Raw genomic sequence first — 27834 nt, 5'->3', positions numbered from 1 at the left:
GGGAAGCTGCCCGGCACCGGCGTGGTGAGAAAGCCGACAGGTTCTGAACAGGGTCCTCAGTACACTGGAGAGGGTCCAGCAGAGTGCCACGGAAGCGATGAGGGGTGTGGGCCATCTCTCTTACCGGGAGAGATTGCCTGTTTAGTCTATAGAAGACTGAATTGGAATCTCATTAATACATATAAATATTTCAAAGGTGGGCGTCAAGAGGATGGTGTCAAACTCTTTTCAGTGGTAGCCTGGGACAAGACAAGGAGGAATGGCCATAAAGTAAAACACAAGAAATTTCACGTCAACATGAAGAACTTTTCATTGACGGTGGCAAGGCACTGGCACAACTGCCTATAGAGATCTTGGAGTCTCCCTCTCTGGAGACATTCCAGACCCACCTGGATGTGTTCCTGTCACCTGCTCTGGGTGACCCTGCCTTGGCAGGGGATTGGGCTGGATGATGTCCAGAGTTCCCTTCCCACCCTAATGATGCTGTGTCTGTGCTTCCCTGTGCTTCTGAGCAGAGGCCCTTGGTGTTTATGTAGTCACAGCAGCTCTGCTCAGTGGTGTCAGTCTCCAGTGAGGAGTGCAGTAGCTCTTAGGATGGAGCTTTTATGTTCATTCTTGCTCCTTATCTAGGTTTGTGTCTGTCAAGCCATGTCAAAATGTGTTGACATAGTTATCTTTTTGCCCTTACTGTACAGTGGGGATTAGAGTGAGTGACAAATGTAGTTTGTTGGTAGGATTACAGAAAGACTAATAAACAGGAAATAGTATTGCGGGAAAACAAACAAACAAAACCCTCCCAAAACCAGGACCCTCCGCAAAACCAACAAGGAGGACACCAAATTACTTTACCAGAAGAACGCAAAGAAGAAAATTGCCCTTAACATGCTGTACTGTAGCAATGCTGTTGACATAAGTCAGTACTTAATATTACCCACATGCAGTGCTTGGTAGCAAACAGAAACAGTGAATGTGGCTGATGTCACCAGGCTGAGTTGGATCCCTGTTAATTACCCACATTCCTACCTCTCTATTAGCTCCTGCAAGGAAGAATCTTTGATCAACAAGAACTTGCTTGTATGACTACTACATCTTGATCCAAACACTGGGCAATAAAACTCCTTAAAAACATTGGTTTCTTCTACTGATGTTTTGAGCTGTGATTTCTGTAGCAGTCTCTGTGGTCCAGGCACAGGCAGGAGGCTGTCACAGATTGCCTTGCGAGCTGCAGTTTTAGCATGTGGCCCCTTTGAAAGGCCCTGTGTAGTTCTCTGGAGAAAAAATGAGTGTCATGTCAGTGGGCTTGATATCTCATATTGACACATTCTTGCTGCCTCCTAGTGATCAGATTTTCCTGTGTCCTCAAATAGGCCTCTGAAAATGGCAAAGAAAGGTTATTTAATGGGAGCAAACCAATAGCCAGCCCTGCTCCACTATTGTGCAGGGACTCATCCTGATAATATGAAGTGTAAGTACAATTTGAGCCTCAAGCATGGATATCCACGTTGGGCTACAGAGCCTCCTACTGCTTAACAAGCTGTGGGAGACCTCTAGAGCCAAGTTGTGTCCCTTCTGAGAGTTAATTTTGGAGAAACTCGAGGCTTTGTAGGATAGGGTTCTGTGTAATTGTGTAATTGAAGCATAAATTCAGTGTAAAAGTTCAATAATAGGTATTTATGAAAAGTGTTTTTTTTCATAATTGCTCTCTTCCAGGTTTTTGAAGATGATCTGTGGCTTCAGAAGGAGATGGGATGCCTAGGAATGGCAGGTATGCAACTGTTTCCTCTCTCTTTTCAGCATTGTGGGGTCCCAGGACTCACAGGGCATGTGTGTGAAGGTGAGCAGGGGCCAGGAACTGCACCCTGGTGGCCTGCTGACATCAGTGGGACTGTCAGTCTTGAGTTACAGGGGAAAGTTTGCACAGAAAGTAGGAACAAGGGTGCGTTAGGTTCCCTAAATGGCTCATCTAGAATGAGGGCCTTATGAGAAGGCTTCATTTCATACCCTGCTCTGAATCATTTTCAGGAGGAGCCCTTTTTCATTATTAAACATAATGGTATAGGGGAGCACCCTCTGATGTCTAGAGTTCCCAGGTTTATGAAAAACCCAGACAACTTAAAGCTGATCAAGATGTTCATTTACAGAAGCTAGCTTAACCCTTGTGCATTTACCAGCAGTGTTGCAATACCTGTTCTTGAAGCTATTTTTATAGACCTCTGGAACTGCAATGGCTGGACCACTTTGTCCTGGACCAAAGACTGATTGTGGAAGACTATTAGATATAGTGGGTTAAAGACTGATAGATATAGTGGGTCTAGAGGTACTGCTGGGATGCTGGTAAATCTTCACAGCAGATATCAAGTAATTCTTGTCAGTGATCTCAGATAGGGTGATTGTCTCCAGTGGTGGTTGCCTAATCTCGTTGAAACTTAGAGAAGTCACTTTGAGCTTGGTGTAGCTGCATCTGAGGGCTGACTGCCACAGGCTCTTTGTGTAAATTTGAGAAAAACACTCTGTTTCTCTGAGTCTGTTCTTTAATTTCTATGTATATATTATAAATAGTGTTCTACTTCATCTGAGCATGGTAGAGATGAGTATGTCCTGAAAGGTCGGGATGTCCTCATATAGCAAATTAACAGGGCAACACTCTTAAATAAACCTCTCCATCACTAAGGTTCCCCAAGAGATTATTTCATGACATGTTTTTTCCCAGAAATTACATGCTTTGAAGCAGTTATCAAGTGAGATACCTCTAATTTCTTTGCCCTGTGCCATGGCTAATTCACAAATGAGTTTATTAATTTAAATATGAAAGCAAGTAATTCAGATTTGCTGAGCTTGTTTTTTTCCAGTATTTATTCAATGTCATCTTTGCTGTGTGCATCCTACTTTGTGATGGGTTGCAAATTATTCTTGTAGCATCCAGCAAGAGAGGAAATGAATGTGGTTTTATACTTAAGAAAAACCTTCTAGCCCTAAAAAAAAATAGTGGAGGATTTTGATATGCAGTATCATTTTGTTAGTGGTTAAAATAGTATGGCCAGCAGGATGAGGGAAGTGGCATCCCTTTGAACTGGACACTGGGGAGGCTGCACCTCAAATCTTGTCTTCAGTCAGCAAGAAAGACATTGAGATGCTGGGATGTATCCAGAGGAAGGCAGCAAAGTTGATGAAGGGTCTGGAGAATGAGTCTTGAGGGGAGCAGCTGAGGAAGTTGGGGTTGATTAACCTGGAGAGGAGCCTCAGGGGGGACCTTCTCACTTTCTATACTACCTGAAAGGGGGTTGTAGTGAACTGGGAGCCAACCTCTTCTCGCAGGTAACAGGTGACAGGATGAGACAAAATGGTCTCAGGTGGTGCCAGAGGAGATTTAGTTTGGATTTTAGGAGAAATGTCTTCATGGGAAGGGTTACCAGGCATTGGAAAAGGCTGCCCAAGGAAGTGGTTGAGTCGCTGTGCCATCCCTGGAGGTATTTAAAAGATGTGTGCTTCGAGACATGGTTTAGTGTTGAACTTCACAGTGCTAGGTTTGCAATTGGATTTAATCTTAAGGGTCATTTCCAAACTCAAATATATATTGTGATTCTGTGAAATTCTGGCATTTTGTTAGTAGGTAAATGTATGTGTTAAATGAGTGCTACAAACACTGAATTATATGCTTGATTTTATAACTCAAAACTGTCCCATTCTAGTAAATATCAATTTTTAACTTATTTAAAACTTAAGATTTTAGCGATTTGCCTAATCAGAGAATTACATTCTTTAGATTTTACTGAAGAAGTTCTTGATGAAAGCAGAGAGATGCATAAAACCATTGTCATTGAGACTGGCAGTGTGCTGAAGTGTGAAATGGTTTGTGACAGCACACTGATCTCAGTGTTTCTTTTGGAAGCTTTTTTGAGTTGTTTCTGCATAAGATGAGAAAAGACAAACCCAGAATATTCCTGTGACTGAGGAACACAGTGGATTTTTCAGAGCTATATTTGAGTCTGCTCTGATTTATTCAAAACAGACCTGGAAAGTAGATTTGTTTTTTCTTGTTGATGCCCATAGTTTCTTTGACATTGTAACAAGAAAAGCTAATGGCAACATTCAAAACTGAACACTGTAAATTGCTACCTTTGCCTGTTCATTGTTGTGTGTAATTGAAAGGACTTCAAATTGGATCTTGTATCCTGGATGGTTTTCAAGACAGGGAGTAATTTAGAACAATGACAACAAAAATATAGCAAGCGAGTCTATTTAACTCCTGTCTTACCCACTGAAATAAAGCAAAATTGTTCAAAGCTTTGCTGATAGATTTGTGGTGGGTGAGCAAGTGAGACTCTGGAATCTGAATTGAAATATTCAGCCCTTGAGAGCCATAAATTAGAATTAATGTCTTAGTTAAATTGTGGGGGTTTTCTCATTTTTAATGCTGAGCTTGAAATTTCACGAACTTGTCAGTGTCTTTGCTTTCCTACTGTAATTTGGCATTCTACTGCTTCGAATGGGCTCTAAAGGTATAGGAGCTTTAAGGACATTCTGGAGTTTTTGATGTAAACCTATTGCAAGATGATTTTAATTCTCTCTTATCCTATTTAATTGCTATAGCCAAGAGTAACCTTCACCTTAACTTCTGTTGTGATGTTGTGTGTGCAGTTCTGCTGGTAGGTGGTCAATACCACTGACACATTCAGGACTCAGCCCCCTGAATCCAATGGTCAAGGCTTGTGCTGTGCCAGGTCCATGTCTTGACACAGAACTAATTTCAAAGTAAAGGATGGTGTGCTGACCATGATCAGGGGAAAATTTATTTTCTTTGAATACCCATCCTTCTACCCTGGTCTGTATGAACACAGATCCACTTCCATCACATTCTCTATGCAGCAGGTGCCTTTTGTACCAGGTTGAATCCTCAGTATTTGCACTCTCTGAGCAGCAAGTGAATGCTAAGTGAATGCTGTGAGGGCTGGCAGTGGGTGCTCTCCTTCCTAAGCATATTGCCTGTGCCTTGAGTGGCAGCTGGAAGCCCAGAAGAGCAGTATTGCCCAGAAGGCAATAGTGCACAGAACTGGAGTGACAAGTTACGACCTAGGGAGAACAGCAAAGAAAATTGAACATTAAGTAGCAGAGACTGCTCTGATCAACTGTGCCTTTGTCATTTTGTATGGTGGTGGAATGCTTATGTGGGGGACTGAGTGAATACTGCAGGAATGTGAGAGGTAAAATGTTACACCATTATTCCAGCTGTTGCAGCTATATTAATGTGTTTTTTGTGTTTTCATTTTGAAATTCAATACAAGGTCTACCTACCAGCACTAGTAATTAGCTGGGAATATGCAGTTTAAGACAGGGTTCTGATGTATCCGCTTATATTGGGTTTATGTAGAATTAAATAACGGGAAAACGTTTTATTAATGTGCTAATTAAAAGTAAGATGAAATATTTAACAGCTTGATAATGCCTTGTAAAACAGGGGAGTTTTTAATTAAAAAAAAATTCTTAAAGATTGTGATACTGTCTCACGTCTCAAAAGAAAGTGAAATTACTGTCTTTCTTTGATGAACTGTTTGATTTGGCATCTTTGGAGATGTTTACAGGAAAGCCCCAGATGAAGCCCCGTGCTCTGGTAGTTTGCTTGCTGGAAATATTTTGGCCTGAGGTGCTGTAGTCTGGGAGTGCCTGGTGGCAGCCTGGCAAGCCCAGCTGCAAAGGGCTGCTTGGTGGAAAGCTGAAACTGTTCCCCTGGGTTGCAGAGATTTTCTTTCAAAAAGGGGTGGGAATCGTTACCATTTAGAAACGAATGAAAATTATGACCTTGCAGCCTGATAATGGCTTTTCTGAAAACAGCCAGAAAAATTATGAAGGTTGAAGCTGTAGGAAGAAAAGAGTGGAAGGAACAAGGAGACCTCAGAGTCGCTGTCAGCACTGGGATGCATCTCTGAAGGGGCAGTGTTGATGGCGCCGTGGAAACAAATTGCACTTTTGAGCAGCGTCCAAAAGAAAGCCCAATGCTTTTCAGTGAAGGGTTTCAGCAGTCAACTGTTAGTATTTTCCAAAGTCTGATAAATCTATTTGTTAAAAAAAAACCCTGTTTCAGAACAGAAATCTAGAGTATATGTGAAAAAGACAGAATGTATTATGCCTGTACCATCCTTTCTCAGATATTTAGAGTCTACTTTTTCAAGCACCCAGCAGACATCTACAATCCTACATCTACAATAGGAACTTACCTGCAAAGAGACAGTAGGTGAATTGATAAATACAATTATGTTGGCTGATGTTGAGTATGCTGCAAGTTATGTGGAAAAGCAGTTAAGTGCTTTTAGATTAGCTGTTCCAGTGACAGTTAAATATCTGTGGATCAGAAAAAAGTTATTTAATTGACAGTCAATACTTGAAATAAGAATGCCACAGAAAAGTGCAGGTTTACTGGCAGTGGATCCAGGGTATTATAGAACAGTCTATAATGTTAAAAATTAATAGGCAGGATGAGAAAAATTCTGGAGAAAAGCAGTGGCACAAGTTGCTGTATGGACATGCATCATACTGGTTGAATCTGTTTAAGCAAAACCTTCCACTGGGAATATATAAGTGGATTTGCAGAAACATCCTTGTCATCATCATCAATGTTGAGGCTGCTTAACATAAAAAGTTCAACTATTTCAGCTACTGATGATGGAGCAGCCGAATAACATGCCTGGAGACTTCTTCTGGGAGTGGGGAACATTATCTTGGAATTGTAAATGATGACAAAGCACGGCTTGAAACAGACTCATCTGTGTAATTAGTAGTACAGAGATTCATTCCCAGTCAGGGAACATGATCAGTTAATTAAATTGGTTACTGTGGATTTGATACTCTTTAGAGGGAGAGTGGCAGGCTTTGCTGTCACATTTAGAGTGCAGCTGGGTGTGCTCATGGACATGTTATACTACACAGGACACAAGGTCAGAAGACCCTATGAAGCAACAGCACACTTCTTGTTGGCTGACTGCCCTTCCCAAATTCAGAAGGAAATGATCTGCTAAACAAGAAGCACCTTAAGGGTAGCAGTTGCTCAACAGAGTTCATACATTTTGTCATTTTGGCTTCTGACTTACAAAGCCCTACAAAGAAGCTCATTCAGGGTTTTTGTTTATGGTAAAGGAAAGTGCATTTCCTGTAGTCAAGAAAACAAAAAGGAGAATTGGTGCCCCACCTTCATAGGAATGGGGTGACAGTTGCATTAATGTATGAGAGACACAGCGTATATAAAATTAATCTTTTTCAGTGTATGAATATATTTATACCAAACTGCAAAGAGGTTTGATTCAGTAGTCAGAAACAGGTTTAAAGCCGTTGGAGGTGAGATACAATATATTTGGATCTGCTGGGGAGTGTCATGGCTAGGTGAGCTTAAACTGGTATTTAGCGGGTTTGCACTGCACTGAAAATTCAGCACTGGTTTCATTCTGAGTGATTTGCAGCATTGCTTAGTCTTGAAATTGAAATAAGCCATGCATGACAGTCTTAAAAAAATTCCAACATTTGTTATAATTCTACATGTTCCTGTTCTCACTGAGTTTGCCATGTTGTTTTTACCAGTCCCTAAATTAGTCTGTCTGTCACATTGTTTAACAGTGCTTTAAATACTTAAGTAAAACTTAGAGAAGTGAATTAAAACTGGTCATAAAATATAAACACCAACTTCCCCTGGCCTATATATTCACAATTTAGTCAAGTATATGCTACTCCCTTCCAAACAAACATTGGGAAGACAGGGCAGCTCCCCAAGTGTGTGTCCACCTGTGTTTTATAAGCAAGAAGATTGCATCTCATTCATTCTGTTAACAGAATTATTTTCAGTGATTCATGTGCATTAATGCTTTAAGGCTCCTTTTAAGGGTCCAGTTCTGAATGCTCTGTCCATGCTTTTCTATTTGCAACTAATTGTATTTCCCTATATTGTTCTTCTTACAGAGCAGTGGCTTTTCAGAAAAACTGCTGCTACTCATATTGATGAGATTTTAATGTCTTCAGCTTTTCATATTTTATTAATATGTAATAGGCTTTTTCATAGAAAAGTCATTTCAAAAAATTACTTGCCTTTTTAATGGGAGGTTTTGTTCATTTTAATGTATATTGCTGAAAATTAATTTAAAAATAAGTAATAAATGAGAATAATATTAAGCAAAAAATGAGAAAAATAACTTCTTTGAACATAGACAACCAACTAACGTTTTAAATTTTCATAACATATTTCTCTTAATTCAGCAGCTTTACCTTTTGGCAATTTAACATATTAAATTATTTATTTTTAGTATAAGTTTCTTTTATTAATGTCATAAGTGCTTTTACTTTCTTAGATCAAAGTGATATGATTTCAAAACTATGCCTGTTACTTTGTGTAATGTCACTGACTAATCTTTCATAAAAATTTAAGAGTATAAGCTAGCATTTATATTGCTTATTACTAAATTTATGAGCATTTGATTTGATGGCACTTCAGCTAAAATGTAATTGAGACCCATCTTCAAGTGAGAAGTATTTAAGTTCTGAATGTGTATTGGCAAGGTCAATGCTTAATTGGAAGACTGCATTTTTAAAGCAGAACACCTTTAACACTGATGCCCCTCACACTGTGGATTATATGAATTCTTTATGCTTTGCTGAAAGTTTCTTTGTGTTGAAAATATTAACAGTTGACTTATGGCTTAAACCTTTTAATTCATGCATTAAATACTTTACATTTAAATGGCAGGAAGTTTTCTTTGGGATATATAGGAGTTCCTTGGGGAGGAAACAGTTTTGTTCTGACTCCTGCTGGGTTTTGCAGGACAAATCCCATCTCTGGCTGGCTGGCTTCAGTCTCTGTTGCTTGTTGTAAGAACCGAAATGAGGGATGTGGGACTCCAGGTGGCTCTCCAAAATGCAGTTTATTCCATCCAAGAGGTTACAGCAGTCCAGGGTAGTGGGTGACGCAACCGGTGCCTACAGCTGTCAGCTCCAGCTGCAGGCAGGCCTGGGGACCCTTTGGTTTTGGTTGCAATGCATTATATACTTTTGTTTGCTGAGCATCTTAATACAGTAGAACCAATCTATACCTTAACTATTACCTGTAGCCTATCATAACTACTATAATTACCATATTCATGTAACTGTTCTCCAATCACTAAAAGCTGGTACATTACAGTTGAAGCTAGAAGTTGTTTTTCAGTTTTCTTGCAGTGGAAAATTCTGACACCTTTTTTCTACTTGCAACTTTGCTGACTTGTTTGCCTGTGCTATCTTTCTGCTTGGTAAAAACATCTTGTTTGGGGTGGCCTTATCCTTTGCTCTAAGTCATAAAAACCCCTTCTAACTAACACACCCTTTGCCTCCTTGGTTATCCAATAAGACTGGCTCAGCAATTCTTTTCTTCTATATCAAAACTTGCTTCCATCTCTGTTCCTTCATCACACTCTACATTTAAAAATCTTTCTCCTAAACATACATGTCTGTGAGACTTTCTTGTCAAACTTTCATCCGTCCCAACAGCTTGTCATGATTTTGAGTGCCTTGAGAGAGAGTATCTGGACACGATGCCCTGAGCCCTCTCCCTGGCTGGCCTCTGCACCAAGTAGCTGCCATGCAGGACCCAGCCTGAGCTCTAATGCTGGATGTTGCTTTGGTTTTCAGCAGTGCCCTTACCTGAGGCCATTCAGGCCAGCAGAGCCCCTGCCCAGCTGCTGAGCTCGGCAGCCTCGGACAGCCCCTGGAGCCATTCGCTGTTTGCCCTGATCCCCTCCTGGACCAAGAAGGTGCTGTTCAAACGGGAGTCTGACCTCAGCCACCTCCCGGTCAGTAACAGACGCTTTGCCAGTTTCAGTGTTTGCCAGTTAGTACATTTCTAGTTCTGTCTCAGATGATTGTGTTCATTTGACACAACTTCAGCAGCACCAGCTAGTTTTGGGATTTCCAAAGAATTCCTGTGAAAGGTACAGCTGTGTGATTGCTGTAAATTCTGATGGACCCTTAGTAATGAAAAGCTGTATAGTCTGATGAGCTTCATGCATAGTGTGGTTTTTTTGTGAATCATGATAGTCAAAAGATGAATATATCAATAAGATTCTAATAATTACTTGTGGGAATAAGTAGTGTTTACACATTTGGACTAGAAAAAAGATTAAATTGTTGGGATAATAAAATTCCTAAATTTGAAGCCAATTGGTACCTCTAAATATTTTTTAATTATGTATTTATTTATATAATTTAACTTGTTGCTGAAGTTTGTGAATTGTGTTTTCATACACTATGTAGATTTTTCCCCTTACTTCATAGCCTGAAGATGTGTCCAATATGTCAGTGTCTTCTGAATTTGGAATAACTCTTCAGAAATGTGGCATGGTAAGTTTTCTTACATTTCTGTTGTTGGTAGGAAGTTTGTGCCCAAATGACCTTTAAAAAGTGGGAACCTGATTGTGCCCATGCTGAGTTTTTGGCAGTATGTGCATTTTGATGTTACAATGGTCCTACTCTCTGACGGGCATTGTTTTGCAATGTTGATTCAAAACAGAAGTCAGTGAAATCTCTCAGGCTTCAGGGCATTTTGGATTGTGGTTGAAATAAAAACCTGACTGTCAATTTCTAAAACTGCAAATGGGCAAACCCCAATCACTCCAGAGTAATCAGCCAAGAGGCTGGGTAGAGACAGACAAATTTTACAAGATGAGATAAACCTTCTGAGATATTCCCCTGGCCCAGCCATGGGTGCCCTACCTGGGTCAAGTGTGGACTTCTTTTGAAGGATGAAGCACTGACCCCTGTGCTACCCATTGTGTGTTTGGGCATCCTAACACACAGTCATAGCAAAGCTATTGTGTCATGTCTGAGTATTCAGTGGGATTCACCTGCAGCACAGTATTTAATGAAAAATGGTTTCATTTGACTTGTGTAAATGCTTTTAAGAAGCAAAGATAAGGAAATTTTTTAAACTTCTGATTTTATTTTTACTAGACTGTTATTTTTCCTTTTTTCCCTTTTTTATTTTCCCTTTCTTTACACTTGATGAAGCAGGTATGAATTCTTATAATTACAGTCAGTTCATCCTAGCTGTCTCCTGGAGAGAGAGAAAACACATCCAACTTTAGGACCATCTGAATCTGAATTTAGCCGCTGAAGTGGTGCCTGAGGGTAGAGGATTCAGTAACCAGTACAGAAGAGGTGACATTATAACCTTCACCAGATCAGCTGTGTAGAGAAGAATGAATATGCATCACATCTCATGGTGCTAATTACCTCTAATGTTGTTATTGAAATGGCAGCATATCATGATTAATGAGGCTGAGAAGTAAGCATTTCAGACATAAGAAGTAGTAACAAAGAATCTTCTGCTTTTCTATCTGTGGATCCCCAGTTTTTATACCACAGCCTCTCAGGAACAGGCTTTGAAACACTCCCATGTTGTTTTTTCTGCTGTTTACAACACAGCCTCACACAGGCTCATTAAAAGCAGCAAAATAACTGCTGTAGGAGATTAAAGATAATCTGTTGTAGCTGCTGTCTTTATCAGAAAATACTTTTGTAGTGCTATTAGTTGTAAATTACTGAAAACTATACAATTATATGTGATTGTCTTCCACCTGCAAATGCAGTTCATATTTAATTTTCCTTGGATTACATTGTCTTCTGCTTCAGTCCTATTTCAAGTGAACAAATGCTTTCATACTAAGTGACAGACTGGCCATATGGTGCTCTTTAGCTGTTTTAAATAGAAAAAAAGTGAAGTTTGCACATTTTCCTCCTCCTGCAATGAGTCACTTGTCAGAGCATGGAGGTGTCTCATGTTTGCTTCTTGGAGTCAGGATCTTTCCAACCTCTTAATGTAGAAATAGCCTTATTGAAACTGAGGTGTTTAAATTTTACCAGTGCTTCCAGCACCCACTGTCTTCCTTCTTTTCAGAAATGTGTTTCTTCAACAGCTTCATTCCATAGTGTGATGTGAACTTTTCTGTAACACAGTGACAATAATCCTTCTCAGAGCTGGAATAAATCTTTAGATTTAATTACTTGTCTTCTAACACTTTTACCTGTCTTGTTTCTTAATCTCCTAAGCATTCGTGCATTGGAGATTATCAATGATCCTCTAATCTTTTTTTCTCCTTTCCTCCCTGTTTCTAGTTGTTCTAACTTACTCCTAACAAGGATCCTCCATTCCTTTCAATTTCTGTGGCAGTTCCTTCCTCCTCTCTTTTCTCCTGTCGTGTCCATGCTCTTGCTGTGGTTCTTTCATGCCACTCTCCCAGGTACCTGAAATGAGTTCATTCTAGGAGCAGGCAAACCATACCTGTTGCTTGGTTCTCATCTGCTGATTTCAGGGGAAAAAAAAATCCGAATTCTTTCAACCCCTTTGCAATTGAGCTGAAGTCTGATTACCTGTCAAAAATAAGGAATGAAAAACATGTATTTAATATTAATGAGAAATGGGGTTTTGAGACTTTTTTCTTGTTTCATTTTGAGACTTTTTTCTTGTTTTGATTTTCCTTTTTAAAGCAGGTATCTAGCCTTTGTGATTGCACATGAAATGTTGAAAGGCATCTTGACTACATCATGCCAGTTCAGAAACCAGAAGAAAGAAAATCTGACCAAAATATAACACATTTTTAATACTTGGTGGTTTTAACTCTCAGAAGTTGGGGTATAACTCATGATATACAAGCATAGATATTGGCAATGGTTTCCTCAGAAAGACAACTAAGCCTATTTTTACACATACATTAATACATACATTTTTATACATTGCCTGCAGCTTCTAGTACAATAAATAGTTGGAAATTTTGTCCCTTAATTTTTAAAACTGTCATCTGGTTCTATGCTGAATTAGTAAGAAATGCAGAGACCAGTGCGCAATGAGACCATAGCTGCATGTATTGAACCCTATGGATACCATGAACTCTGGATGCCATGAAGTCTATCACAATTCATATTTTTAGAACTCATTTTTCATGGGGACTGCTTTATTGTCTTATATTTGCTGGTGTCCAGATACAGTGTAGGCATTTCCTTAAAAGGAAGATCTAAAAAGAGAAAGGTTCGGCCTGAATCATAATTCTGTCAGTTAAAGGACTATTAATTTAGTGTCATTATTTAAACCTCATAAATCATCATAAATATACTATAGATCACCATATTATTATAGATCCTATAAAGATTTAGACAATTCTGGTTTAATATGAGTTACAGAGGAAGGCAGTTTGGAAGGTGAGAGGTCAGTAAGCAACTCTGTGCTCAGAATAATTTCATTTGGAGGGTATAATTGCTCAATGAGACTTAAGGGCCTAATGGAATAAATAAATCACATGGGTGCATGTTGCTAGAGATTGATGATTAGTGTATGACCATCACTGCTAACTGGAAGCAGAGCCATGGACTCCCAAGTTCACTGGTGGCTCCATCTGTCCTCACCTGGGAAGGGCAAGTCAAGACAGCCAGTGTCCTTCAGAGAATGGGGTTGCTGTGAAAGAAAGGAAAATAGAGACCAAAACTGCATGGAGAGAATTACTTTGCAGTGAGGAAGCTAGTAGAAGAAACATCCTTGTGGTACAAAGGTACAAATTTAACAATTTTCCAAACTCTGGTTAGAAAGTTATGATCCAGTTTTGTGTTGTATGCAGTATCACGGGGATATTCAGAATTTGATTACACTTCTGGTCCTGTATGAGCTGAATTTCCACCTTCTGCCCTTCTGCCACTGTCTCCAGGCAACAGCTTGACATGCCAAAAATTAAAATCTCACTGGGAATGTGAGATCAAACTGAGTGTAGTTTCATTTGCAGATCACTCAGAATACCTTCAAAAAATGAGTTTGCACATATAATGAAGTTTTATTTGTAATCCAGGCTATGAATTTTGCTGTTAAGATGCACATACAGCCATCTTGCGCCATTAATACTAATGTTTCTGATTCCAGGTGGATGTTGAACGTGACCCTCAAACTGCATACATTACACTTGTGATTAATAACTCCAACACATTACTCTCAACAAACATCACAGATCTTATCCTCATGGACAACATCACTGGTCTACATGTTGAAAAAAACAGAGGGAATAAGACCACAAATGGCATACAGATTTACAGGAAAAGTTTCTTGCAAGGTAACAAAATCTGCAGTAAAATACCCCTCATAACACGTCAGAGTGCATCTGTTAAAATCACAGTATTTATTTATTTAATTAATTATAGTAGTGTAAATTATTTGATTATCAGTTAATACAGGCAAAAAACTCTGGGAAAGGTTTTAGGCTGCAGTTTCCAATTCTGTCAGCTCACTGTTAACTGTTTTGACTCCCACCTTTGAACTGCTTCCAGTCTTCCAGGCACAGAACTGAGCCTCCTTTACTTTGTAAAAGTTGCCATCAAAAATAAAAGAGAGTCTTTCACAATTGTATTTGTTAATTTTGGGTATTTTTAGAAATTTCTGCAAAAGGCATTTTAATAATATTTTGAGGCATTTTTAGACAAGTGTAGCAGCTCAGCTTGCTGAGGTATTGAGGTGCATTGGAATTGCAAAAGGCCATACAAACAGGGAAGATGTTTCACCAGAAATAAGGCAGCTCTTCTCAGTATGGGTTCTCTCCAAACTGAACAAATTATAAAGTCAAAGCAAGTAATAGAGAAATAAACCTCTTCCAGTTGCGAAGTCAGTTTGTTCCTTTTCTAATTGATAGCAGTTTAATCAGTGCACATGCATTAAATTTTGTCTTTCTTGATTTCTTCATCTCCTTTTTCCTAATCACAAGCATGTCGAAAATTAGCAGCTTGCTTTTGGGAGTCACAACATTTCTCCAGGAGGTTCAGAAGTGTTCACTGATTGCTGTTTATGATGGAAGTATCTCTGGTTATGATAGTTTTATGGTGAAAGATTTCCATGTAGAAAAGGGAAATAAGTAGACAGGGGCTGCTGTCTGATTGCAGTTGGATAGCCAAACTCTATTTCTGTTAACAGCAGTGTGAGCAGTGTGAGCAGGACTGGTCTTTTTGGAAATGGGAAGGAATTGCTGACTTTCCACAGAGATTTCCTGGAAACAATTATCCCTGAAAAAGAATAGAAAAATGGCTTTCATATCTGATCATAGTAAGCCAAGTTGGAGCTGCTACATAATTTATTTATAATTACTGAATCTGGAGTTGAAGCTAGCTTTTCCAGACAAATCAGTGTGAAAAATACTGAAGTGGAATAAAATCCAGCAGACCAGATTTCTGCATAGTTTGAGGTTTGGTCATTACTATATCCTGAAGTCAGGCCAGACCTTTCCACAGGGGACAGAAAGGCTCCATCTACACTGGCCTATGTACTGTCATGCTCAATGTTGGCCATAATAATTTTCCATATTTCAGTGCATTGTGAATGAAAATTCACCTGAATTCTGTCAGATTTCTCTTTGGTTTCAATAAGGGAAGAATCAACAAGTTAGTGGTTAAAATGTAGGCAGTCCATTTTATAATAAAAATGTTTTAAAATAATCTCATGTGACTTTTGGTATCAAAAGACAATGCTTTTGGGTAGGTCAGGTCATCATTTAATGCAGTTTCCAGATCCTAGGCTGAATTTGCTTGAATTCTTAGAGGCAGCAGATATGAAGGATGTTGCTGAGCTCGGATGGCCATGAACTGTCTACTTGGGATGTGTGGCATCTGCTGTGTCAGGAAGGAAAAGCTCCAGTGCTGTCCCAAGCCTTCCCCAGGGATTTTTGAGAAATTTTCATGGAAGAAAGCAAATCTCTCCATATCTCTTTTTTAATAGGTGGAGAACACTTTGTAATCAACTACTCTGCATTTCTTGATGCAGAAGAAATGTGGCATGGCAGGGTCTTGACGCTGCCTGCGAAGCTAACTTTCAGGAGTTCATCACAGGTATTTCATTCACAATTTTGTTCTGCTCTTCATAAGTTTTGTAAAAAAACTAGTCTCCAAGGTGGTTCTTGCCTGCCTAAACATGAGGCCATCATGTAATGAAATGAAATTCTTAGGCTCTCTGATTGTTTACCATGAATTTATAAATGCATGAATTATTCTTTATAGCTTAAGAAGTCCTAGACCTCCTTAAGTAAAGTATTTTTCTGTGTTGTCTTGTAACCTTTCTTTATACTTTTCATATTTCTCTCCAGATTATTCATTTTTCCTGGAAATAAATGTCCCACAGACTTACATGTGTATTCCTGAAGTCTCAGAGTTTTAAATTTTTGCCATATTTTTATAATAAAATAATTTATTTTAACTAAAAAAAAAGTTGCAGCCATGGAAAAACCTCATTGCTTATAAGACACCTTTTAGTATAAGAGTTTTCTGTGTCTGAAAGATTTTTCAGAGAAGCTGACAAATCTCCATCCTTGCTGATTTTTGAGAACTCTGTTGCATCAGGCTCTGAAACAACTGGTTCTAATGCTGGAATTAGCCTGGCTTTGAGTAGGAGACAGGACAAGTGGTTTCTACCAAAGTAAAATTTTTCAGTTCTTAAATATGGCTTGATGGTTTTTCTGTGGTTTTCATAACTACATGTAATTATAAATTGCAGATGTATTTTCATTTCGATTGCCTTTCTCCTTGGTTTTGGAGGAAAAGGTGTTCCATGTGTATGGGAGTGGTACTAGAGTGGTGGAGAGGAAAACTTAAAAAAACAGGGCATGGTAAAAATAGAGATTTATGTGCTGATTGTGGCTCCTGTTCTGTGCATTCTCGGTCAACCCAGATTTTATAGGCAAAGAAAAATGTAATACTTTGTGTATTGGGATATGGGGAGTGTATCCCACAGAGCAGCTGCTTCCCTGTCTTTTAGTGTTACCCCTAAGTACACTGCATTTTCCTATCAGATTTATTTCAGTTTTAAGCTTGATGAGAAGTATAGTTAATCTTCTAAGGAGAGGCTTTTCTAGAGACTTTAGGCTGTTTGCCAGTGGATTCTGCCCTTTTTTTAATACAGGTAATTTTTTATATCTCTCTCAGAATAAAACACATCTTGTATCATTGACAGCATCACTTACCATAATGGAAGAAGAAAAGACCAAGGTAAATTCTGTGATTTGCTATTACATTGACTCTCCTGCTTATACTTCTGGACAGTCTGAAGTAAATCCTAGGGGCTAAGGATGTACTTGTGTACTTGTGTCTCATCACTCAGCTATTGGCTAGTAATCATACACAGGTTCTGCCTTCTCAGATTTTGAGAAGAAAACAGGACTCAACATACAGGGTCTTTTTTTGTCTTAAACCAGCAATATTTAGTATGGAAAATCTAAAAATGCTATTATGCTCCTTGCCATGTTCTTTGATTTGAAGAATCGTCCAGGCATAGGAAACTGTGATGAGGATTATGCTCACCTGCTGCTGTGCCTACCCACCATGAGAAAGCTTTTTGTTTCTCCAAAAGAGTAAAAGTGTCCTCCACCCGTTGAAGAAAGGTTTCTGTATGATGCTGATACTCAAGCCTGACAAATAAAACTGTGGAAAGAGTGGCATATTTTATGCTTCCTTTCATTTTTTAGCTAGTCATTCTTCCAATATGACTTTCTGTTCTTGGCTTCTGAAGTAATTCTGAAATGTAGTTTTTAACATGCCAAATAAACCTTCAAAATTACATTGATTGCAGCACTATTATTCTTTTAGATAGTTTTTTATTAAAAAATTCTCTACTTCATCCATCAGTTTTATTGCTAGAGTAATCCCTTCCCCAGACTTGTTTCTCTCACCCAATTTCTCATTAATTTGACAGGCTACTTTTGCAAGGGGTTGTTTTTAAAGAAGCTGTGGCTTGGTTGGCAAGAATACTGGGATTATTTGTGTTCAGGCAGAAGCAAACAGTTTGTTTCACCATAGAACATTTTGCCATGTGGATAGGGCTTGCCTGAATAGATCCTGAGGGCTAGATCGCTCATTCCTTCCATGGACCTGTCCCATGAATTTCTCTCTGCCTTTAGAATAAGTAATCTCTTTGGACACAGGGGCCTCTTCTGCTGGCATCTCTGCCTTCTCAGCTTCTATTATTATAATAGATAGCATGTCCAGACGTGGCTTTCTTGTAATTGAAGATCAAATGCCCATTCTGTTAAAATGAAAGCCATGATTAAACATAGTATGAACTAAAACAATAGTTTTATGAGCTAGAGAACTCATAGTCCCTGGATAAAGATCTAGTAATATTTAAAAGGATTGGATATTTGTATAGCTAAGAATTACAAATGGACTTGCCATAAATCTATTTTTTGGAAACTCTTAGAGGTGTAAACCATGAGGTAGCTGACTGGGTTAGAAAAACAACCTCATGAATGTTTTCTGTAAAATTTGGTATGAATTGACTTGCAGCAGTTGCTGATGTCTTAAGCCAAGACTGTGAGCTACATTGGTCTCAACTGACCATGAAAATTTCTGCAATCTGTTATTATACATAAAACCTTTTTACTGTGCTTATTATTTTTTCCAATTTGAACTTGGTAGTTAGACCTCAAAAAGTTCTTGTGAACTGTTCTGTAGGTAGGTAAAATTAGCTCAGCTGCATTTGAACTTAGTAAATCAACAGGCATTGTAACTAAAATGTGTGGTAAAGATGTGTGGAAAATACCATAAATTTTTGAAAAATAAAGCTTAGAAATTATTTAACACATCATGTTTCACATGCATAATATTTGACTTTGGGTTGTGGCCAAGCATAAGGTGTTTTGGAATGAAACCAGTTTGTGCAAGGAAATTAGGATTAGCTGGAGCAGGTGTGATATATTTTATTTCATTCATATTGTCAGCTGTCATAAATGCTCTCCATCTCAGATTTATTTATTAAAAATAATTATTTAAGCCTGTTCATGGATATGTTAAAGCCAATGCACATATATGACTAAGTGGGCAGTATTTGGGAATGACAAGTGAAGAATTAATTACATAGTAATGACAGTGTCATGCTACATTGGTCCCATCAGCTTTCACATGATTTGTTTGAACACTTAGATACTATGCTGTTCTTTAAAGTTTTACAAACCCTTTCTCTTCTGTGCCACTGGAAGGAAGTGCTTGTTTGCCTGGAACAAGGTAATTTTGTGGGTTATGAAAAAAATATGAGTATTGCTCATCTGAGTGTCCATGCCAGATGTCATCCCCTAGTGCTTCAGGGCCTGTCGGTACTTTGTGCCTCTGCCCTTGGCTGGGGGACTTTGATGCTGAATGGGACACTGGTGAAAGGGAAGCTCTCCCATCTAAGCCTGTGCATGGGAGAGATGATAATAACTCCTTTTCACTGATTTTCATGAGGCTTGCTTCCCTCAGCACCATGCAAAGCAGTGGGAGCATATCAGTTCTTGGGCCTGTAATGCCTCTTCCCACTGCTGGGATGGCTTTAGAGGTTGGCTTCAGGAATGGCTTTTGAGGCCTGCTGATGTGTCCGTGGTTTGAAGGTTGATTTGCAGGGCCAACACTGGGCTCTGGCACTTCCCTTGCACCATCTGCTGTGGTGCTTTCAGATGGCATTAAGCACCTGCTGTGTTCTGCTTGGACTGACAGCCCCCCAGTGACATGGACTGTCCTTCCAGAGCCCATTTTCTTTAAATATGAAAGCACAGACAAAACTGCCTTCCTTCATGCAGACTGTCCCACCATGGGTCTCACCTCTTAGAACACACGGAGTCATTCCATAGCCAGGGCTTTTTCTTCACCAAAAGAAGAGCAGCTTCTTAAGCAGCTTCTTTCCAGCTTCACTGAATCCATAGCCTCACCAGATCCTTGCTTTCCCCAGAAGCCTCGAGAGATCCTTAAATTTCACAGAGTGCACGGAAATTAGACAAATGCGAGTGGGTTCAGACAAAATGATGAAGTGGTTTCAAAGCAGCTTTTTTCCCCTAAGTATTATCTATGACATCTCCTGTTCCCTGAAAGTGGAGGGATCTCAGTCAGAGTCCTGATGTGACAGAGGTGTCAAATTGCAATAAATTATTTGCAAATTGAGGGCCATCCTTGAATATCGTTTCCTATGCAGAATTACCATTGACTCTGTGGAATGCTGTCAGGTTTCTGTTCCAAGAAAAAACCAAACCCAGCTTGCAAGCAGCATGTTAATTATTTACAGTTCCTAGCCCCAGCAGAATGATCAGTGGTGAAACATTATACTAATAGCTGTGCTATGTTTTTCATTGAAAGATCTCATAGAACTAAACAAACACTGAATTAACTTTTGCTACATAGAGCATGAAGGAAATATTAATTTTTAATTCAATTCAGTTTAAAGATTAAGTTAAGAGCTAAAGTGAAGGGTCTAAAAAGTTGTTTCTGGCTCATGGTTCTGACAGCCTTTTCTGACTCAGGCTAATGGAGAAGCTGCAAGGTTGCACACAGATTGGGTGGGTGTCAGTTGCATGTTTATTTTGAACTCATATTGGTACTTTCTCCCTATGGTTTTTACTCAGTTTCATTGAATCAAGAAATGGCCATTAATTAAAGTAGCCAAAATCTGACTGACTTTCCAGAGCCTATGAGCAACATCAAATGCCAGAAATTTTAATGAGACTTCTGAGGAGAGTGGCAACTTTGGAAAATAGGTATTAAGTGCAGGGTACCCAAAAGACAAAGCAAAAAACTTTAGCCTGTGGGGTTCTCTTGCTTGAATTACACAGGAATTTGGACAAGGTGAACATAGCAAACTGTGCTGACTTGGAAACCTATTGAAAATACACACTTGTTTGAAAATATTCATCAAAATGTAGTAATAACATAGAGCTGAGAAATCCTGAAGTTGTGTGAAGCCATTTAAAAATAATTTACAGTTTGCTTACAGTTACAGTGTTTGAATTACAGTTATGATCTGACCTTTTTACATATGAAAAATAACATTTTAATTAAATGATCTTTTAATTTCAGATTTTATACAGCCATGCCATCAGTGCTTCAGCATTCTTCATTGCTTTTTTCATTTCCCTTGTGTTGACATGTGCTGTCTTTTTCATCATTTACCGAACCCAAATATTAAAATGGAGCTTCTGTAGTAAAAACCAGGTGAGTTGTACTGTCTGTCAGGGTAGATTATTTAATTTTTTTCACTGATCATATGTGATGATATAACTTGCTAAGATTGTCTGAGGAGTTTTTGAAGATGAAAAAGAAGCCACCAGGTGATGGTTTTGGCTCACAGGTAATGTAATCTCTACATCCTCTAAACTTCAGTGCAGTCAGGTTTAGAGGTGAGCGTAAGAATGACACCCTGATCAAATAAAACTGCTGTCAGTACCTGGATATTGGCTCTAGATCAGAGGGAGATTAACCTTTGCCTGTTCATGTCTTTCCATATTCCTCTCTTCCTCCCCTCCATCCCTCAGAATAAGCAGCAGAATGTCTCTGGGTTATTTTGAACACAGCAACTTTGGTGCAAATTTTTTTTCTGATTATCAGGAATAGGGATTTGAGTTTTGGTCTTAGTTTCTTCAATGTGCAATAATATCTTCAGTGATTAAGCAAGACAGATGGGATTGAGGGTGAAGTATTTTCAATGTTCTGGGCCATTTTTAAGTATTTTAGTATATATTACACCAGAGAAAGAAAATACAGAATCTGATAGATATTAATCAAGTTAGTGCAATTCCAGCCATTCCTACGATTATTTTTTTATTTATGTAAAGTATAACAACTTAATTGGGAGGGAGCTAGAGACCTTAGTGAGAATATTACAGTGATTGGAGCAGTCCTAAGAGAGGTGTGCTGAGAGCTTTGAACCCTTTGTCTGCCAGAAGGGTGGTGGATCTCTCATCCCTCTGGACTGACCAGAGTAGCTCACAGATCACTTCCAGCCTTTCTGATGTTGAAAATTACACCATCAGTAACTTTTATTTATTTTAGGTCTGAAAAATAAATCTCTTTAAATGAAAAGGATGTGACTTGTTTCCTTTTACAAAAGAAATAGTGATAATGAATTAGTAAAAAAGGTCCAGCTTGGTCTAGCATCAGATATTTATAGTGGGGTTTTTACACAATATTATTAGTCCTCAGTCTGAAGTCTCTGTGAACTGAGTCACTTCCATCATGGATAGATTAATTTTTCCATGTTGTTCACCTGATAATACTGTAATGTTGCCATATGTAATTTGTATACCATGGCAATTTTTTTTTAATTACCTAGAAAGTTTGAAGTGGAAGGCAACTTCCTAGATGACTTTCACAAGTGTTCTGTGCTCTCCATTTCTTAATCTGTATTCCAGATCAGATATATCCTAAAAAAGATCAGTCTGAGATAAAAGTAGTATATTTGATTTCAGATACATATCTGAATTACACAATCTCTTCCTACTCTTAGCAGCTTTACAATTTGATGATAAGTAGAAACTTTCTCACCTTGAGTTAAACTGCAATAAAATAAGATCAGACACTCATTATACATTTTTTTTTATAATTTAAAGTTTGCTACTTTTTCTCCCTTTTTTTCTTTTTTTTAGGAGACACAGCCTGATCTAAGCCAAAATCACAAACTGGAGCATTCTCAATTTAATTCAGGTGATCTCTTTAGTGAAGATATAATTATGAATGACCAGATCATTGATATTCTGTCCTTTGAAGAACCTGGGAACATGCGTCAGGCTTTGGAAGAGTAAGAATTCACTGCTAATACATCACATTTATTATTTTATCATCAGCCAAACCTTTGAATCTGTTTTGAGTATGTCCTCCTTATTGTTTTGTTTTTTTTAATAGTGTTTGTTTACACATATTACTGAACTACCTTCGGTTTTTGAACTGTTTTAGATAATCATCTATGGGAGAGCCATCATATTTCATATTGATTCACTTGTAGAAGTCACAACACCATCTAGGCCTTAGACATGCAAGTTTTCCAATCCAAATTAAACACCTTGCTTTGTCTCTCTGTGGTTCGCTATGTGAAAGGAAACTTCTTGGTGTGCAAGAAAATACTGAAACACAGTATTCTACTATTGCTTAAGACATTCTGCTTTCAAAAGGGTGGCTTTTGTCCTAGACAAGAGAGCCCCTGCTGAGTGTCAGCATTATTGTTGAGCAGTGTATTTTGAAAACAGCTGGATCAGAGTCTAAGGGGTGACAGTTTGTAGTGCTGCCAGAAAGATACCATGTGATTGCTGGGACCACTTGCTAGAGCACAGAAACACTCCTGGTACTGTTGAAAGGCTTTTTGACAGAAACATGCCACTGTTAAAGGTCATCTGTTCTTCAGCTGAATCACATAAAAAGGTCTTATGTGAGGATGAGCAAATGTTGTTCATGCAGTCATATCATTGCCTCCTGGTAAGTGAGGTTAAAGGCAGTATTATGAAACTATAAAATCTGTAGAAGCTGAAAAGTTACAGAACCGTGGATGGAATTTTCTTCCTTGAAGGGTAACTAACAGCATTATTATTTTCTGCCTTGCCTTGATAATTGGGAACTTATCTCTATAAATTGCACATTGGTCCTTGCTTTTATAACTGTATAGCAACTCAGGCTTTGAGAAGGCTTGCCTGAAAATAATTTTATAAATGTTAAGAAGAGCAGGATCAAAGATTTTTTTAAACTCACTTTAGCATTAATTTATTTCAGGGATAGTTAATATCTAACTAGGTTGAAAAAAATTGCTGGACTACTTTCAGATATATTATGGATTAAAAAGGTAAATATTCTTGCAGACCTTTCTAAAGGTTTTATAACAGGTTTATTTCTAAACCTATGAAACAGGATTTGTAACCTTGTTTACAATATGTGTCCAGGGGCTGAAGTTTTTTAATGCTTTTATAAAGTTATTGCATATGTCTCTTGCTTCCTTTCCCTTCCTCAGTTTCTGTTTTGTTTACATCTAAAGAGGTAGAGCATTGCAGTGAATAAAATAGATGCCCATTGGTCAACACTCAGTAACCTGCTTCACCTTCTAAGCTATCTTTTCCAGGGTAAGGATAGTAGATAGATCACAAAGGTGTCCACAGTTACACTGATTCCTGCTATGAAAGATGATTGAAAGGGTGATAGGTATTTTCAGCCAACCAACATCATCTTGCTTGTATGCTAGCTTGGTAATTCCTTCTGTGTGTTTCGGTGCAGGTGTGTTTCATTTTTGTCTGTGTGGCGCACATACAAGCGTGCCAGCATAATTGATAGCATCCTTTTCATTGCACTCTCATGGCTGGAATCATTCTGGTCTTTCACATACAAATGAGAAAAATACTCTGAAAAGTAAGAGCCACATGTCATTTTCTTCTTTGCAACACAAAGCTGTTCTGTCTTCTAAGAAGTGACAGTGCCAAATTGTTTAGGAGATACATCAGGAGCATGCGTTCAATATTTATGGACAGGGACAGCTTTGGAGTGTAGACAGTTTGCAGTGTCAGGAGGATTGGCTAGAGAACAAAACATATTTTAATGTTTCATAAGGAAGCTTCTTGGTTACTCATTTTGTGAATTTTGTCTTAATAAGTCATATCCTTGATGTTCATTATGCAGCAAAATGTCTTGGCTTTTATTCTCAGTAGGTTCCTTGCAGTGTGTATTACCGAATATTGGCTTCTGGGCAGTGAGTACTAATGAGGGGAAGCTGTATGGTTTGGGTATTTGGCATGCATACTAGAAGATCATGCTCAAAAATGTTGTGGGTCTCTTTTTCTGTATGACTGCAGGAGAATGTGAAGAAAGCTGAGCAATTTGGGTTTGTGTCCAGTGTGATGGAGCTTGACCATTCTCATAGTCTCAAAAGATACAGATGTGTTAAAGGGAACTTAATTTCTTTAAATGGCTTTTCACTACTACACCTTTTCTTTTTAATCTTCAGCAAGCTGTTCTTCCTTAAGCTTGTCAAAGCTTTAGCTGAATTTGAGCCTGCTTGCTGGTACAGAATACATACTGCCAATTATTTTAGTAAATGAGTAAGTAATATGTGTATATTGCAGCTGATTTTTCCTGTGGTAGAGGACACTGAGGCCAGTGTACAAGAGAACCGGATTAAATTGTCTCCAAAAAGCCTTGATAGAAAAAAATAAAAACAATTTACCATGATCTTAGAAGTTCACTTTTTGTTTTAAAATCTAAATTTCTTGCTGTGCATGCCAGTTTGATTTGCTATGGAGCAAATGTTCTATTTTTTTTAAACCTTGAATTTAAATGGAAAGTAAGAATTACAGAATCATAGAATCTTAAGGGATTGGAAGTGACCTTAGAGATCCTCTAGTCCCAGCCCCCCCACCATAAGCAAGGACACCTCCCACCAGACCAGGTTGCTCAAGGCCTTATCCAGCCTGGCTTTAAACACTGCCAGGGATGGGGAATAAATGATCATGTTTTCATAGCACCTAGACTTGACTATTCCTACACAGAAAATGGTGAGAAATAGTTGCATGGTTAGTACAAAAAAAATTATGAGGAGCTAAATTTCTGGTTCTCATAACTTGGAAAGAATGTGATTAAAAGTTTAGAATTTTTGAAGGGAGAGCATTTTCAGTACTCTCTTTTTGTGAAATGTGTACAATGCAGGAATAGAACTAAGTAGTAATTACCTTGATATAAGATGCAGTGAATGCTCATGGTATGAACTCCAAACCCTACATTTGTGGTTCTGTGTTATGAATGCTGCTAGAAACTTCACAAGCATGTAAAACATACTTTTTATTTTTAATCAGAGATCAACTGCTTAATATATTATAGGAGCCTGTAAGACTTGGGAGCTGAAGAAAACAAATAATTTAAAATTGATAAATGCATATTTTTCTTCATCTTAAAAATGCCACTTTTCTTTGATGTTGGCTAACTGTGAAGTGTTTGGAATTATAAGGGTAATTTCTGCTGTCTACCTGGAACAATTTATCTCATCCAGAAGAGAGTTCTTTTGAGAGTTGTGCTGTTCCTAATGCTTTATTCCATATAATTTTTAATGAAGATTGATATGTCCTACCATTTCTGTCATCTGAATACTCACCCTGTGTGGATAGATCAGAAGAATCTGAGGAAATCATAGCAGAGCTGGAAGCTCCTCAGGCATTAATGCATAATGCATATAGCAATAATACGTATTTATTGTTTTGTGAGTATCCAGGCTGAAGTTGGTGATTTTGAAATCAGTGGTGAAATGTGTGAATGAATTCAGCAGAAGCAGAATTGGAATCTTTCATACACTCTTTTTGCATAGTATCTTTTCTGAGCAAAAGAGTGAAATAACCATTTTCTGAGCTGTGTTGCAGCAGCAGTATTATAGGTAGATGTATTTTTTTAATTGATTTTCTGAAGATTGACGATTTGTCGTATTTCTTATTTTCTGCAAGCAATGCAGAGGTTCTCAGTCTCTTAAATGCTGTATTTTAAAAATGTTTTCTAAACAGGTAATTGTAAGAATTGAAATACTCTCTTTATATTGCTGTGGAGAATTAAAGGAATTTGATAGGTGAAACTGCTGCCAGATCTAATGCTCAGACTTTCTATCACATTTTCATGAACGTTTGTTTTCTGAAGAGCTTATGGTCTCTCAGCTCAATTTTTCATCTTTTTCAGTTTTTTATTTAATTATTATTTCTTGGCTGTATATCAGGAATCCTTTTCTTGGTTTTGTCAGCGTTCTGACTTCTGGAAAGCTAAACTTAACCTGTGACTCACCCATGTGAAATCATCCTTAGATAGTGCTCATATACCTTTCTTAGCAATTTCATTTACTGGTCTGATGTTTGTTTGTATTCTCTGTAAGGCTGCGGCAGGAGCTGTGCTGAGTTCACGCTTGGCTGTGCAAGTGCTGCAGGACTAATGGATGAACTCCCCCAGTTCAGAGCTGGCTGCAGGCCAGTACAGCTACTGGTCTATCACAGAGTATCCTTCAGACCTGTGCTAACACAGCCTGGCAGCAGGCTGGAACCAGGGAAATGCAACCCAAGAATTTGGGTTTGGGCAGTCAGTAGCTGTGGGTGGGTGTTCAGAGCTCATGCCATTGCCTCTGCTTCTACTTTAGTGCAGTTTGAGTCTCCTGCAGAGGTTTGTCTCCTGTTGTGCTGCAGCTGTGTAAATCCCAGCCCTGAAGTGTTTACAGCCTCTATTGAGACTGGACCCAGCAGAAGAGCATGGAATGCAAGGGAAGGAAAAAAGGAGGGAGATGTTGAAGGGAGGAGGGTATGGGGCTGCACAGAGGAGTTGCATTGACATTCTTTAAAGAACCACCAACAAAACACAGCAACAAACTAAACAGACAAAAAGCCAAAAGACAGCCCAGCTTACTGATACTGTATTACTAATCCCTCAATAAATGGATAATTTGTGAAACAAAGCACATCAACAGCTTTTGAATACCTCTAATGCCCATTATGCTCAAATTGGCTTTCTTTATTTACTGTGACTAAAGCCAGCACTGCAGGAACTGGTTTCTTTGTGATTCTTCTTGTCTCAGTCTTTCTCCATCTTCTCTTCTCTGAAGTGTGACAAGGCAACATGGACCATAATGTCTGGATGTTGTCCTCCCATTTCTTTCCTCACTGCAGCTGTCCCATCGTCATCCACCGTGCCCATGGGTATAGGACATGTGCTGCTCTGGCTGTAACAGTGGATGCCTCAGTGCTGGGGTGCTTGTCTGTCTGTCTGTCCTTCCCTCTTTCCATTCTTCTCTCCATCCGGAGTTGGTGCTGCTGCTGTACCTTGGGGCTCTGAGTCGCTGCTGAAGTAGAAACAGTGGAGACAAAGTGTCCACAAATGGCTCTAAATTACTTAATTACATGCTTTTCAGGAGTCTGGTATATTTGAAGCAGTACTTCTACAGAAACAGCTACCACAGAACTCCAGTCTCCTCTGGATACTTTTGTAATACTGTGCTACTAATTAGCTTCCATTGGCAGAGGAGAGATGAGCCTTCTGAGAATGACAGGCTTTTCTGTTTTGATGAGAAAATGTCATCAGCGGGGAATT

The 27834-nt window shown here is 38.7% G+C and overlaps 2 protein-coding genes across 6 annotated transcripts in view; one reads left to right on the top strand and one right to left on the bottom strand.

Annotated features, from left to right (window-relative positions):
• The window catches only part of EVC (EvC ciliary complex subunit 1), a 50511-nt gene extending 50396 nt beyond the window's left edge, over positions 1-115 (bottom strand). The window contains exon 1 of the mRNA XM_014309943.2: positions 22-115. Within this exon, the coding sequence (XP_014165418.2) occupies positions 22-115 (94 nt within the window). The remainder of the gene's footprint in view (positions 1-21) is intronic.
• A 1600-nt stretch (positions 116-1715) lies between these two features.
• EVC2 (EvC ciliary complex subunit 2) overlaps positions 1716-27834 on the top strand; it is a 58350-nt gene continuing 32231 nt past the window's right edge. For 4 of the 5 annotated variants that reach the window (XM_031062844.1, XM_031062845.1, XM_031062846.1 and 1 more), the window contains exons 1-8: positions 1716-1765; positions 9640-9800; positions 10282-10347; positions 13910-14096; positions 15746-15855; positions 16945-17007; positions 20836-20970; positions 22401-22552. In XM_031062844.1, coding sequence (XP_030918704.1) covers positions 1744-1765; positions 9640-9800; positions 10282-10347; positions 13910-14096; positions 15746-15855; positions 16945-17007; positions 20836-20970; positions 22401-22552 — 896 coding nt within the window. In that variant the 5' untranslated portion in view covers positions 1716-1743. The remainder of the gene's footprint in view (positions 1766-9639; positions 9801-10281; positions 10348-13909; positions 14097-15745; positions 15856-16944; positions 17008-20835; positions 20971-22400; positions 22553-27834) is intronic. The other variant, XM_031062843.1, reaches the window with a different exon arrangement.

This window comes from Geospiza fortis, unplaced genomic scaffold, assembly GCF_000277835.1.
Source record: "Geospiza fortis unplaced genomic scaffold, GeoFor_1.0 scaffold666, whole genome shotgun sequence".
NCBI lineage: Eukaryota > Metazoa > Chordata > Aves > Passeriformes > Thraupidae > Geospiza > Geospiza fortis.
Note: the sequence above shows the minus strand (reverse complement) of the source record. Positions and strands in the feature narration are given on the sequence as shown.